The sequence below is a fragment of the Tenrec ecaudatus genome, chromosome 4 (genome assembly GCF_050624435.1).
Source record: "Tenrec ecaudatus isolate mTenEca1 chromosome 4, mTenEca1.hap1, whole genome shotgun sequence".
Lineage (NCBI taxonomy): Eukaryota > Metazoa > Chordata > Mammalia > Afrosoricida > Tenrecidae > Tenrec > Tenrec ecaudatus.
The window spans coordinates 44,942,434-44,957,271 of record NC_134533.1 but is presented as its reverse complement, the minus strand read 5'-3'; the positions used below and the strand labels follow the sequence as shown (position 1 = coordinate 44,957,271).

The following is a 14,838-nucleotide window of genomic DNA, read 5'->3' as shown; positions in this document are numbered from 1 at the left end:
TTTTTCACGTAGGTACATCTGATCTCAGAAATCCACAATCTGATGTGTAAAGAGTACATTAGGGCTCAAATTTAAGCAAAGAGAAATGTATCCTACATCATGGTTTGTTAAAATGTGTGCACTAGTCTTTGCGCTGTGTTAATGGAAAAGGTGATCGTGGTTTATGTGGAAAATACTCTGTGGTTCACTTTGATTGCTTCCTGTGTATTTCTCATATAGAGAACTCTTCTCTTCAAGATTTCATTCAAATTCTTCCTCTTCCATTAATAAGTATAGTAATAATTATCATGGTTGTATTTATAATAATTCTTTGCACAGTACTCTATATCATTTATGTTTAGTCTTTGATGTTATCGTGCATTTTATTGTGGACGTATGCCTGTGCTAGGTACACATGCTTTGCTTGGAGATGTTGCCTAGGAAGGTCACCAGTATGTATGGACTTTCTAGGTCTCTGTCACTCTCACCTTTCCTACCAACTTGCTATTTCCAAAAGGTGGAAGCCGTCCGACATTTGTAATCTTCCCAACACTTTATATTTCCTGTCCCTTGGCATTTTCCTGACTCGAGTCATGGCTCCTCTTGGGTAGGATGAATGTATGATTTATTCATGTAACAGTGGACATGGTGTGACTGATGAGGAAAATTAATAACAATGGCCATTTTGAGCATGCTACTTGTTCGGGGGGCAGTTTTGCTATTCTTTCTTTTCATTCTCACAAAAGCCTCATACGCAGGCATTGTCATTATGCATATTACTTAAAGGAAAAATGACAATCAAATAAATAGCAATTGCCGAAGGCAGTTTAAAATATTGACACCAGTGCCAACCTAATCCTTTCACTTAATCCTTACAAATAGATATTTAGGTGAATATATTGGGGGATTAGGGAAGGACAAATAATGTGAATTTACTGACTTTAAACGTGGGGCTATTTGAAGGAGTGGAAGTGGAAGAGGAATTACACTGATATTAGTCTTTGTGGAATCTATTGTGAGTTGGGACAACGGGAAAAGCTGTTCTTGTAGGATGTGGGAGTGCGCGAACCTTGTCGAGATGGAGAATTCTCAACTAGATTGCTGTTGATATGAAATGAGTTTCCACTCAAGCTATTTATTCCAAGTAGCCTCAGAACCCATGCAAGCAATTAAGGGACTGCCTGCTGAGTCCATTTCTACCACAAGGGCTTGACATTCTATAGGACAGACAGACTATAACTGATTCATTCCTATTATGAAGAAGGAAGTACATGGTCCTGAATTTAGTAAACCAGTTTTTTTGCTTTCAAAACCCTAAAGTCATTATGGAGTATAAGCTCTTTAACTGTTGCCCAATTTCTCAGGTCCATTACTTGTCTGTCCATTTGTCCTGCTGTGGTCGCTTATGTGTGGCTGTGAGGTGGAGTGACCCTCATGGCATTGAGCTTGGTTTGGCTTTCCTATGTATGTGTCAGTTGCACATGGAATGAGGAAAACAGAAGAGCCCATGCCTTGGCATTATGGTGCTTCCAAAGAAGATCTAAAGCACTGTGGACCACCGAAAGAACCAACAGGTCTGTCTGACGAAGACAGCTCGACCACCCCTTCGCAGCAAGGATGAGGAGACATCACCTCACGTACTTTGGACATGCAAAGTACTTTGGGCTGGCCAAGACCGTCTCTGGGGAAGGATATCTGGCTTGGTAAAAGAGGGGGCAGCTAAGAAGAGGAGGCCCTTGACAAGATGGATTGACACGGGGGCTGCAGCAATGGACACCGGTATAAGAAAAAGTGTAAGCCTGGCACAGGACCAGGCTGTGCTCCTGGGGCCACTGAATCAGAGTGCACTTAATGACACCTGACACACAAGCAAATTTATCAACTACATAATGTATATTTAAATGAGGAACATCTAGGAAATGAAGTTATAAACATATTAGTATGAGAAAATGGGGAACCTGGGAGATTGATAATATTATTAATTACTAATTTCACCTTTATGACAAATCCAAATTATTTGTTAATGTTTTCTTTCAAGAAAGGCTTATCCTGACATCGCTCATTTAGTTTTTCTGTTTTTTTCCCAGATAAAAATATTATAGTAGTTAATAACTTCAGGATCAAACGTACACAAAGCTCTACTAAAGTTCTCTTTACTGAGCCATGACCTGGAGAGGGAGCAGAGTGAGAAGAGAGCTGCCGGGCTAAGTCTGAACTCTCTGGAGAAGAATCTTGATGTGTTCTTTGATTCAAATGAAAGATCAGAACAAAACGAGAACATATTTATGACGCAAAGGAGATTTTGAGATCAAGTTCAATCAAATAATATGTGGCTTTCTCATCCAGTTAAAGGACTACAAGCACCTAACCTCATTGTACAGATCTTTGTTTAACGATGTGAGCAGCTCCTGTCAGCTCTTTGTTAATGTCCTTGCTAGTCCTGCCGTTCATCGATAGGCAGGCACAGCACCGCCTGGTCCTGCATCATGTTCATTGTCCCTGCTACCTTACCATCACCTTTTGTTGTAGCCTCTGAGTTAGTCCATCTTGTTGAGAGAGAGATTTCTTTCCTGTCCCCCTTTATCTCTGCTCCTGTAAAGATTTACAGCCTGGGAAATCCTACATAGTGTCTGCATGAGTCAAATTGGACTTAACAATAGTAGGTTCCTACCAAACGTGGTGTCCTACTGTAGCGCCTAGGCTCTCCTAATAACATGCCCAAAGTAAGCAAGACAGAACCCAAATGTGCTCCTTATGGAATGTGCTAGACATATTTCTTTCAAGACGGATTTATTTCTCCTTCTGGAAATCCATGATATATTCAATATTCTTCACCAAGACCATATGCAAATGCATCCAATTTTTCCCCAGTCTTCCTTAAATATGGTTCAGCTTTCACATGTACATGAGGTGATTGAAAATAACATGGCTTGGGGTGATTTCTTTGCTCTTTAACACTGTTTTTAAAATCATTTTATTGGGGGCTCATATAACTCTCATCACAATCCATACAGACATTGTGTCAAGCACATGTGTACATTGGTTGCCATCATTATTCTCAAAACATTTTCTTTCTACTTGAGCCCTTGGTATCAGCTCCTTCTTATTTCCCCTTCCTCCCCAACCCTCCCTCTCTCACAAACCCTTGATAATTTATAAATTGTTGTTATTTTTTCATGTCTTACACTGTCCGATGTCTCCCTTCACCCACTTTTCTGTTGTCTGTCCCCCAGGGAAGGGGTTATATATAGATCATTGTGATCGGTGTCCTCTTTCTCCCCCCACCTTCCCCTTCCCCTGCTGGTATCGCTATTCTCATTATTGGTCCTGAGGGGGTTATCTGTTCTGAATTCCCTGTGTTTCCAGCTCTTATTTGTACAAGTGTACATCCTCTGGTCTAGCCAGATTTTTAAGGTAGAATTGGGATCATGAGAGTGTTGTTGTTGGTGGTGGGGACGGTGGGAAGGAAGCATTAAAACTAGAGGAAAGTTGTATGTTTCATCGGTGCTATACTGCACCCTGATGGGCTCATCTCCTCCCTGTGACCTTTCTGTAAGGGGATGTCCAGTTGCCTACAGATGGTCTTTGGGTCTCCACTCCCCACTCCTCCTCATTTGTAATGATATGATTTTTTTTTGTTCTTTGATGCCTGATTCCTGATCCTATCGACATCTCATGATCCCACAGGCTGGTGTGCTTCTTCCATGTGTGTTTTGTTGCTTATAAGCTAGATGACTGCTTGTTCACCTTCAAACCTTTAAGACTTTAGATGCTATATCTTTTGATAGCCAGGCACCGTCAGCTTTCTTCAACATGTTTTTTTATACACCCGCTTTGTTTTCAGTGACCCTGGCAGGAAGGTGGGCATCATGGAATGCTAGTTTAATAGAACAAAGTGTTCTTGCATTAAGGGAGTACTTAAGTAGAGGGTCAATACCCATATGCTACCTTAACACTAAACCTATAAATATATGCACAAAGATCTATTTCCCCATCATAATACATAAATATATTGGCATTTATAGAGCTCTTTAACACTTTAAAGAGATTTGGGGCAATAGCTCTACATAGTGTAAATATGTTGTTTGATTTCTTGACTGCAGGTTCCATGAGCATTGATTATGGATCCAAGCAACATGGAGTTGCTGATCACTCAAATTTTTCTCCATTAATCATGATATTGATTATTGATACAGTTATGAGGAATTTTGTTTTATTTCTATTGCAATATAATCCATCCTGAAGGTTGTAATCTTTGATCTTTATCCTATAATTTTTATTTTCCACAAGGAGGGTTTCAACAAGCAGTCTTTTGAACATTGTTCATGATTCTTTCTCCAATTCTGTTGTTCTGCTTGATAGAGTCCAGTTTCCTAGATTATTTGCTCAGCATATGAATTGAATGTGTATGGTAAAACATATAACCCTCATGAGTAAATTTACTGATTTTAAACCATGCCATATGCCCTTGTTCTGTTTGAGACTGCCTCTTGGACAATGTGCAGGTTTTACATGAGCACAATCAAGTGTTCAAGAATTACCAGATTTCGGAATTTTTGTAATTGCATTATTAGCTGTAATTTTTTATAGCCCTCATAGTAACATTTGTTTGGTAAGCATCTTTCTGAAAGTCTCTGCTTGAAAACAAGATGCATCTGACAAGGGCAATGATATCATTCATTCCATGTCCTCTTCGGAATCTGGCTTGAATTTCTGGAAGCAACTATTTTAAAAAGTATATTCAGCATCATTTCACTTGCTGTTGATATTAATGTTATTGATAATCTTTCTGCATTCTGTTGGATCATCTTTATTTGGAATGGACCCTAATATGAATCTCTTCCAGTTGATTGGCCAAGTAGTTATTGCAAATGTCTTGGCTTATCTTACTCAGTGACCACTGTTAGTGTTGTATCTGTTCATTAAAACTCTTAATTGGTCTTTTTTTCAATTCCTGAAGTCTTGTTTTTGGCCAACACCTTCAGAAGCTTGGACTTCTTCTTTTGGCAAGATTGTATACTACCTATTGAAATAGTTGAACATAAAGCAATTCCTTTTGTTGTAGTGACTGTGTATTCCTTCCATCTTTACAAACTTTCAGCATCATTAAATTTTTCCCCCAAACATTCAGTATTACAGTGTGAGGCTTGCTTTTTTCATTTCTTTTGTTGTTTTAGCTTTATAAATATTAAGGACATGGTTTTCTAAGTCAAAGTCTTGCAAGTTTTATTATAATACTTTTCATTGTCTTCTTGCGTCATGCTTTGAAATCTTTGTTCAGCTCCTTGTATTTGTAATGAATAAATCATTGGTCTTACAAAAGTCTATCATCTTTTACAATTAATGCATCTTTGTTCTAAGTTTCATAGTCCAATTACCAGTTCCACATAAACATACTGAAGTGTTCTGGAATTCCTGTTCTTCTCAAGTCTGTTTATAGTTTGTAATGATCCACACAGTAGAATGCCTCGTCGTAGTCAATAAAACACAAATAACATTTTTCTGGTATTCTCTGCCTTGAGTCAAGATCCATCTGACATCAGCAATGATAGACCTTGTTCCATGTCCTCTTCTGAATCTGACCTGAACCACTGGTAGCTCCCTAGTCCTGCTGCAGCCATTGTTAGATGATCTTAAGCAAAACTATTTGTACGTGAGATCAATCATAAGGTTCCATAGTAGAAGCATTCTGTTGTGTCACCTTTCTTTGTAATGTGTACAAATATGTATTTCTTCTAGCCAAGTAGTTGTCTTAATCCCTATATTGTCCATTTATAGAGGATACCTTCCAAAATGGCACTATAGTGATTTGCATATAAAGTCTATAATTATAATATATCACATAAAGAATTAAGGCTATAGGGACATATCAATTGACTATAATTCATAGACTATAGGATTATCTAATTTAAAATGGCTAATCCCAGTTTATTTCTGCTCACCATGCCTAGTATCTTAATCTATATGCATTCAGTTTTATTTTTGATGACTTAGATTTTAATAGGCTCATACTTGGTGCATTCCATGTTTTGATTACTAATGGGTTTTTGCAAGTTTCTTACTATTTTATACTGTGTCACATCAGTGTATGCAGGTCCCCAAACATTGCTGCATTCACAGTAAAGTTGATTTTATTTTGAGGTGGCAACTCTCTCTCTGGGTCATGGTTTGAGTGCTTCCCACATAACGGTATCAGATATATACTGTTGATATTCTTAAGGTATTCATTGCCTAGGTCCTCATTCTCAGTCTGTATTAATCTGTAAGATACACTAAAATCTGTCCACCATGATTGACTTTGTTGGTATTAGAAATGCTGGAGACATAGCTTCCAGCATCACTGGAACACACAAGATGTCACAGTATGGAAAACCAACAGATATGCATAGCTCGTGCCTCCAGAAATAATATTTTGTTCAACTCAGGAGAGAATCTTTAACATGCAAAATACGATCGCCGTGCATCCTCTCCTTTGAATAAGCATTGTAACCCCTTACACCTGCCTTAGTAGTCAGAGTAACCTGGGGTCCATAGTCAAGTTCATTCTCCTTTCTGGATTTTGTTTTATATGTCTGTATTTTATCAATAAGATGCTTTCATACAAAGGAGCCTCTTGTGAAGATAGAATGAGGTTAATGCATTTAAAGCTTAGCATGATGTGTGGCTAAATTTACATCCTTGGACATATTGATCCACCACAGCTAGTGACAGGGAGGGGGTGTGGAATTTTGGGCCCTCTTCCCAGGAACTCTGGTGGCTGTCTGCTACATGAACAAGTTTGGTGGTTCAAACCTACCAGCCACTCGATAAAAGAAAGAGTCTCTTCCTATTAAGGTTTACAAACCTTGGACACCTATGTAGATTCAGTAGGAGTCGGATTTGTCTCAATAGCAGTGGGTTTGGAAACGTTTTTTTTAAAAAGTAATATAAAAGTAGGATACATCAAACTAGGTGCAAAAATAACCATATAGAATAAAGTAGCATAAATTTAGAATTTGTAAAGATCCAAAGTATCAGAAAAGTAATAGTCTTTTAATTACTTAACTGTCTGGCAATCTCTAAAGTACTTTTTTCCCCATGACTCGCAGTCAAGAAAGACTTCAGGCAAGGGACAGCCTTCAGAACAGTCAGAAAAAGAGTTTTGAATGGAAAGAGTGAGTTTATTGAAGGGGATGATTTTGTATAGAATTCTAATAGGCCTTTAACCTATTAGAGTCAGCTAATGGCAGACCTCTCACCATTCATGAGCTGGTTTTCTCCAGTTATTGACTGGCTTTCTAGTGGGTCTTCTGCTGTGGGCTGATTCTGGGTACCTCGGGCTTCCTTCTGTGCCCTTGTCCCAAGACCAAAACCCAATGGCAGGTCCAGCCATCGTAGATGTAATGGGGATAGCCTGGTTTCCCCTCCCAGTCTTTGCCCTGGCTGTGCTCCTCTTCCCCCTCCTTGGTGCTGGAGAGGCAAGTGGGGGAATGTGGCTCCACCTCTCTTTTGCATGAGGATTCCCCGCCAGTAGTACCTTGTTTTCTCCCCTTGCTCCATTGAGCTAACCATGGTGCTGGTTACATTCTTTACAACTTGTGAACATTCTCAAAATTTAAGTTCTGGTGTTTCTGTTTTATGTGCTCAAATTTTTGAAAGAAAAAAATGTCCTTAGAGTATCACTTGGCCTCAAATCGCACATCTTCTTTCTCTTCCCTTTGTCAGTATTAGACACCATATTTATTTCATTTAATTAACATAACGCTGTTTGCGTGTTGGCCTATTTCTAAATGGACTTTCTAAAACAAAATTAATTCAAATTTCATAAATGTGTAAAGGTGTATTTGTCCTTAGGGTTCATGTGGCCTCATCAAGTCCCTAGAATTTAGTCTTTGAGTGTGTGTATTATGTAATACTTTCAAGAAGGGAGAAGGAGAGAAGGAAATGGCAGTAAAGACTGAGAAAGTGAGAGAGAGAGATTGAGATTGAGATTGAGAGAGAGAGAGAGAGCTGGAGAGATGTCTAATCATCTGCAGACAAAGGAACTTAAGACAAGCAGGACTTGACTAACCAGTTCCAGGGGAAATTCTCTGTCAAAGTTAGTTCACATTCAATGTTTAAAATTAACCCTTCACACATAATAGACTTCTTCTGTGAGTCAGAATCAAGTAGATGACAGTGAGTTTTATTTCGTTTGATTGGGTGTGACCTCTGTGTACACTATAGTTGTGTAATGAGCTCCATGTATTGCATTTTGGTAGTATAAAAACCAAAAGCTCATTGCTTTTCCCCAGGCACTGACATGACAATACTCCACTTTCATCGTCCTCCGGCTGAACGTAGAAGCCGTGTGGCTGTGTAGAGGTTTCCAGCTCTACGCCGTGTACAGTGATGTTTCAATACTGCAAGAGGAAAGCACCTTATTGCCTGTCGATGTTGCTGAAAATAAACTTGGGGACTGAAAGCAAAGTCTCAGGAGCACAGCTCGTGGGGGCTGTCCAAACTGGCAATCCCGGAGCTCCTGCTCTGACAAACTGTTGGTTCAGCCTGGCCCTCCTTTGAGCAGGCTTAATGCCTTTATTTCTTTTGATGAAAACAATAGTTGGAATTCTTTTCTGTTCTCCACATTCAGGCATATTTAATTTCACTGGTGTTTGAAATGTATCTCTTCGCTCTGTCTCCTACATCAACACCTACCTAAAAGTACTAGTAAAACATGATTTTCAAACTCTTTTCAAGCTCAGTAATTGCTCTCTAAATAAAACTGAACTTGGTTTTCAATGTACAAAACGGGAAAAATAAGGAACTTCTGTGGTGTAGGACTCTCTTTCTTTCCACGTTTCAAATGAGATTGCCAGGAGTATAAATCGAAAACCTCTAGAATAATGGAAAGAAACTTAGACAAAGGCGTCACCATCATTGGAATAACTTAATTACATTAAAGAAACATTTGTTAAACATGTTCGGTGTGACAAGCAACGAAAATGCCCAGAAAAAGAAGCACATTTTCTAGCTTATTTTTGAGTATAGGAAAAAGCATGTACATGGATACGTAAAATACAATGCCGGAGCTGCTAGCATAGATTTCTAGACAAGTTGAATGATATATTTCAACCTGTCTGGAAATGTAAACTCTCCAATCGAAAGAGACTTGTTTTACTTGTATGGCTCTGTTAATATTATTCTGTTACTGATTTTGATCAGGAAGGGAAACTACGGAAAATGAAGATTTTAAAAAATGAAAAGCCATGCCTGGATGTTGCACGTATAAATTATTATTTTTTAATGGAGAAATAAAAATATGTGTTGCAAACAGACAAGGGTAGCAACTAGAGAGTTGTTAAGGAGCCACCCCTCAATGCCCTGGAATCGTTCCAGCCTTCTGGGGGCCTCATGTGAGGTTCAGAGGCTGCACACCTTTATCAGGAGCCCTGAAAGTACATCAAGGGTTTCTAACCTTAAGGTCAGCAGCGTGAAACCATAGCCATTCTGCAGGAGAAAGATGGGGCTTTTTATTGCTGTGAAGAGATACACAGTCTTATGAGTTGAAATCTATGTTTGTGTTGTTGTTATTGTTGTTGTTTTGAAGAGGGGAGAGTAAATCTTTCTTGAGAGCAGAGAGTCTCATCTTTCTCTTACAGAGCTGTCTGTGGGTTTGAACCACTGACTTGTAGTTAGCACGTCAGTGCTTACCTGACAGCACCACCTTTACTAGCATACTTCCTCCTCCTTGGTGACAGATCGGATAATACCCATCTATCACACAAGTCAAAAAGTTTAGGGAAAAGGAAAGTGCAAACCTGGGAAACACTAAAAGTTGTCAGGAAGACCATAAATTTTATCTCCTGGCATTTAAAAATGCATTGATTTATTAAAATTGGGGTTTTGAGATACAATCTGTATACAGTACAATTCCAAGAACATTGTATATATCATAATTTGATCTCTTTTGAAAAATGCATCAGACTGCAGAGCCACTTCTCCTATTGAAATACAGATTGCCTCCATTGTTTCACAAAGTTCCCAGTGTCACGTCTCAGTCTTTCTCACCCCTAAAAGTAACCACTGTTCTGATTTTCAAACTTAGCTATTTATATTATTGGCTACACTTTATTAATAAGTTTTCAGGGACTAGTAAATTGTAAACTTCTTCCTCCATGTCCAGCATGCTGATAAGCAGCCCTATATGTCCTTTTATTAATAATTAAATAAAATGAGAAGATAAATCTACTTGAGCATTTAAATAAATGAACAGTGAATGAAATAAATGTATTTCAAACTGAGAATAGAGTTTGAACACAAATTCACTATGGAAATCACAGTAAAGAATCATACTTCAAGAAGAAGATCTGGTGTGTTTTCAACCATGTCATGACATTCAAGTTAATATTGTACAAAATCCAGCTTTCGGATTGATTAGAGCAATTTTATCTTTATTTGTTGGACTTCTGAGAGGTGTTTCTATCGCAATTATATGCTGAAAAGAAAAATTAGCAAGAGAAGAAGACATGTGATACAGTTAAGCTTCACGCCTGGCATGAGATTAATCATCATCAGCATTTTACGAAATATTCTATGAGTTGTGCATTTTATTTCAGATCCATTCTTTTAGGCTTATAATAACTGCATGTTACACTTGCTTATCACTCAGTGTTTATATTTTTTAAAACTTTTCCTTTGATAATCAACTATTTCTAGGCAGATCTCTTCAGTTTCCCTCTCTACTCTTCAGTCGGCCTGGGGAAAGCTGAGCTTGTAGTCTACTATTTTAAACGCAGTTCTGGTGTGAGAACTTTGTCTTCTTGTCAATGAACTTTGACGTTATCGCTTGTTTGACTCACACTTTCAGAGCTTTATAGAAAAGTCAGTAGATTGTGATACTTGAGTCAGCCTGAAAGTAAGTAAATGAATAAATGAATGAATGCCTGAGACACGCACCCCCCAGGCACTGTGGGTGGAGAACAGCCAGCTAGGTGAGAAAGACAGAAAATTCAACACAGTTTGATGGAAATGGACCAGTCTGAAGACCAAATGCACAGTTATGCTGTTGGGTCGAATTATGATTGGGTTTTTGTTTTTATTTTATAGCCACAGTGTTCCTAGAGTTTTGGAAAAGGAGAAGAAGTATGCTAACCTATGCTTGGGACCTCACTGAATGGGAAGAGGAGGAGGTAAGACGTTAGGGTACCAGGGCATGGAAGAACCAGGAAGATAAATTAGGCTAAAATCATACACAGATTTACATATTCAGGCCCAAACATCTAGGCAACATAAGCATTTTTTGTTTTGCTTGCTTCCCTCATCGTTTCTTTTTTGTAACTCTAACTCAATGGTTAAATAAGTAAATGTTCAAAGCGTTTATGTGATGATTCCTTAAATTACCCAGGGGAAAGCATTTCTGATTATAATATACTTTGATGTTCCTGCAGAACATAATTCATATCTTATTTTTTAATTTACTATTTTGTGAGGACAGTTAAATTCGGCCAAATCCTAGGGTGTCTGTATCAACTATTCGAGGACCCTTTAAAAACAAATGTAAGGTGATGCTTGGGGCCATTGAGAACATTATTTCCTCCCACAGGAAACAGTCCGCCCCCAGTTTGAAGCAAAGTACTACACAGTGGAGCGAGTGAATCCCATCACCGGCAAACCGGAGCTGCATCAGCCCTTCTCCGACAAGATCACCCGTCTCCTTGTTTCCGTCTCAGGAATTTTCTTCATGGTGACGCAGCACAGTTCATAGTGGACCGTAATCGCATTGATTCCCCAGGGGGAAGGGGTGGCGTGGATTATAAATTCTATGATGCCTAGTCATGTTGTGGCCTAGAGGATTCAAGAAGCTATTCTTTAGAAACCTTCATAGAATGGAGCGCATTCAGAATTACAAGAGGCATGGAGATCTGACTGGGGAATTTGTATATCTCTTTAAATTAATTAAATGTTACAGCAAGCAAATGTTGCAAGAAATAAAACAAATCATAGGAATTGTTCTAATAAGCGAAGTGTATCAGACATTGGTAAAGACATTTTATTTGAATGCGGCAATGTGGGCAGAGTTGCATTTTACTGTGACAATGTTTTAATTGCTCCAAACCAAAGTAACTCCTATGCTATTGGTTTTGACTGCAATGTAGCATTATTTCCGGAAAGAGAGATAGCGTACCTTCCATTAGCACGATCAACACTTCTAGTTCTTGAGGGCGATGAATTCCTTTCACGTTAGCAATGATAACAATCGGATGTCTTCCCGCCCCACGTTGCAGATTTCCTTGGTGATCACTGCGGTGTTCGCCGTCGTGGTGTACCGCCTGGTTGTCATGGAGCAGTTTGCGTCATTTAAGTGGAGCTTTGTCAAACAGCACTGGCAGTTTGCGACATCGGGTGCTGGCGTCTGTATTAATTTTGTAATCATCATGATGCTGAATGTTGTAAGTGTTACCATCCTATTTTCCAATAATTGTAAAAGCTTGGGTTGAGGAGAGTTCTCTATAACCTTTTTCTTTGTAGTCACCGATAAAAAAAAAAGAACCCAAAGCCAGCGCCATCCTTTCCGAGGGGATTCACTCACAGTGACCCCAAAGGGCAGTAGAACTGTGCCATAAGGTTTCCAAAGCTATCACTTCTATGGAAAGTCCTGCAGAGTGGATGGTGGATTCAAACTGCCCACCTTTAATGAGTAGCCAAGCAGCGCCAGGGCTCCTTATTCTCATTGAAGACACCTTAACAAAGACAACTCCGTTTAGCAGAAAAGAGTTTGCTTCTATGGTTTAGGTGATGGCCTTGCGATATTAAAACCAATTCTAGTTGTACTGCCTTGCGTATCCTTCGAGTTTAAAACTTAGATTAGTGATAACTTTAGAATTCTGTCTTTTAATGTTTTTAATTCTTTTAAACTCTTTAAATTAAATTCTTTAATTTAAATAAATTAAAAGACCGAGGGCCAGAAAGGTTAAGTAATTTTCTGAAATCACATACCTACCTAGTGTGTGTTAGTGGTATTATATTTGCATCATAATACAACTTATCTAGCTAAATGAACAACGCATAAATAATCATGTTGACATTATGTATAGGGAATATATTTTGACCTCATTGACAATGATGTTACATGATTAGGTTTGAGGAGATTGGCATCATTTTCTAATTAACTTTCAAATAATCAGGAAAGACTTTAAGAGAATTCAGTGTGAATGAGCAAAAACCAGTGAACAAGTAATAGATAATATATTCTATATGACTCTCATCTTGACTCAATTTAGTTTCTAAAATATATAGTAAAATTGAAATAATACAGTATAAAGGATGGGAGGCCTACATGGTACTGCAGGTTGCTAATTACACAAAAACATCACATGATAAAAGGAACCATTCGCATGTTGTTAAACCCACTGCCATCAAGTAGATTCTGATTCATAATGACCCTGATTAGGGTTCCAGGGACATGTACATCTTTAAGGGCGCAGGTAGCCTCATTTTTCTTCTGCCGAACAGCTTGTGGATTCAAACCAGCAAATTTGTGCTTGACAAAACAAAGCCTAACTAACCTACAATGCCAATAGAACTTATTATGTTCTTGATTGCTTCCAGGTTGGTTCTGACCTAAAGCAACCCTGTCTGTGTATAACACCCTATCCTCTGTCGTCTTCACAAGTACTGCTATGTTCTTACACCCACTGTGTCCCTCTATGTCACTCAAGGCAATCCTCTTCATCACGTTACCAAGCTTAATGATTTTCTCCAGGGACTGGGTCATCCTCACAACTGTCCTAAGCAGATGAGACAAAGTCGTATGATTCTTGATATAAGGAATGATCTGGCTGTACTCCATCCAAGACAGATCTGTTTGCTCTTCTGGGCAATCCATGATATATTCAAGATTCTTTGCCAATTCCATAATCCAATGACATCAATTCTTCAGTCTTCCTTATTTATTGTCCACTTATCAGATTCATATGAGGTCATTGAAAATTTCTCCTCATTGACCTTATCAATTTATAGAGAGATAGATAGATAATAATAGACCTCTATAAGAATGTAAAAAAATCTTTTTTTCTAACAAAATCAGTATGGTTGTTTTCTAGTCGGAGCTGGACCCATTTGAATCAAAGATAGCTATATAATTTATATGTTTAATGTAAGGAATCAATTCTTCTAATCCTAAATTGCTATGTGCTTCATCTTAGGTTGGTTGGTTGACATAAAAGCGGCTATTAAGAGACCTGTTATTTATGATTGAGTAGTTATTCGTGATTAGGCGCGTGATGATATGAGAGCTGCATTGTGCACTGGGTTGCGGTTGAACTGCTGACCCCAAAGGCAGCAGCCATTGGAACCCTTCAGCTGCTCCACTAGAGAAATTCATACAGATTCGCAACCTAAGGAAGCCTCTGTCGCAGTTCCAGTCCCTCCAGTCCATTCATTCACAATGAAGTGGAATTGACTTGAGAACAGTGGGTTTGGGTAGTGTGTTACAAATCCAAGTAGCTACCCCCAAGAAGATTACCAGTCATAAAATACATTGGGCAGAGGAGGAGAGGACATAAAGTGGCGATGAAATCTCATAAAAGCATTGTAGTAAAAGAAAATTCTGTTTAAGCTTAAATGAAAAGATAGTGCCTCATTTTCCACAATTTAGACAAAGATGTAAAGCTTCCTGAGCAAACATAAACATGACTTTTTAAATATGTCTGACAAAGGTAGTATCAGCAATCAAACTAGAGAACATTTACTTCTCTAGGTAAAAAAAATTAGAATACTCATTAAAATATCATCATAATTAGCTAAGAGAAGTAATATAATGGGTAATATATTGGTAATATTTTAGCGATATTATAGATATGTTTTCTTTTCTTTATGTTTGTCTAATATATGTGACAC

The 14,838-nt window shown here is 38.4% G+C and overlaps 1 protein-coding gene across 1 annotated transcript in view; it reads left to right on the top strand.

Annotated features, from left to right (window-relative positions):
* Window positions 1-14,838, top strand: part of ANO3 (anoctamin 3) — a 460,260-nt gene that overhangs the window by 398,262 nt on the left and 47,160 nt on the right. The window contains exons 19-21 of the mRNA XM_075548400.1: window positions 11,047-11,129; window positions 11,543-11,683; window positions 12,225-12,389. Of these exons, the coding sequence (XP_075404515.1) occupies window positions 11,047-11,129; window positions 11,543-11,683; window positions 12,225-12,389 (389 nt within the window). The remainder of the gene's footprint in view (window positions 1-11,046; window positions 11,130-11,542; window positions 11,684-12,224; window positions 12,390-14,838) is intronic.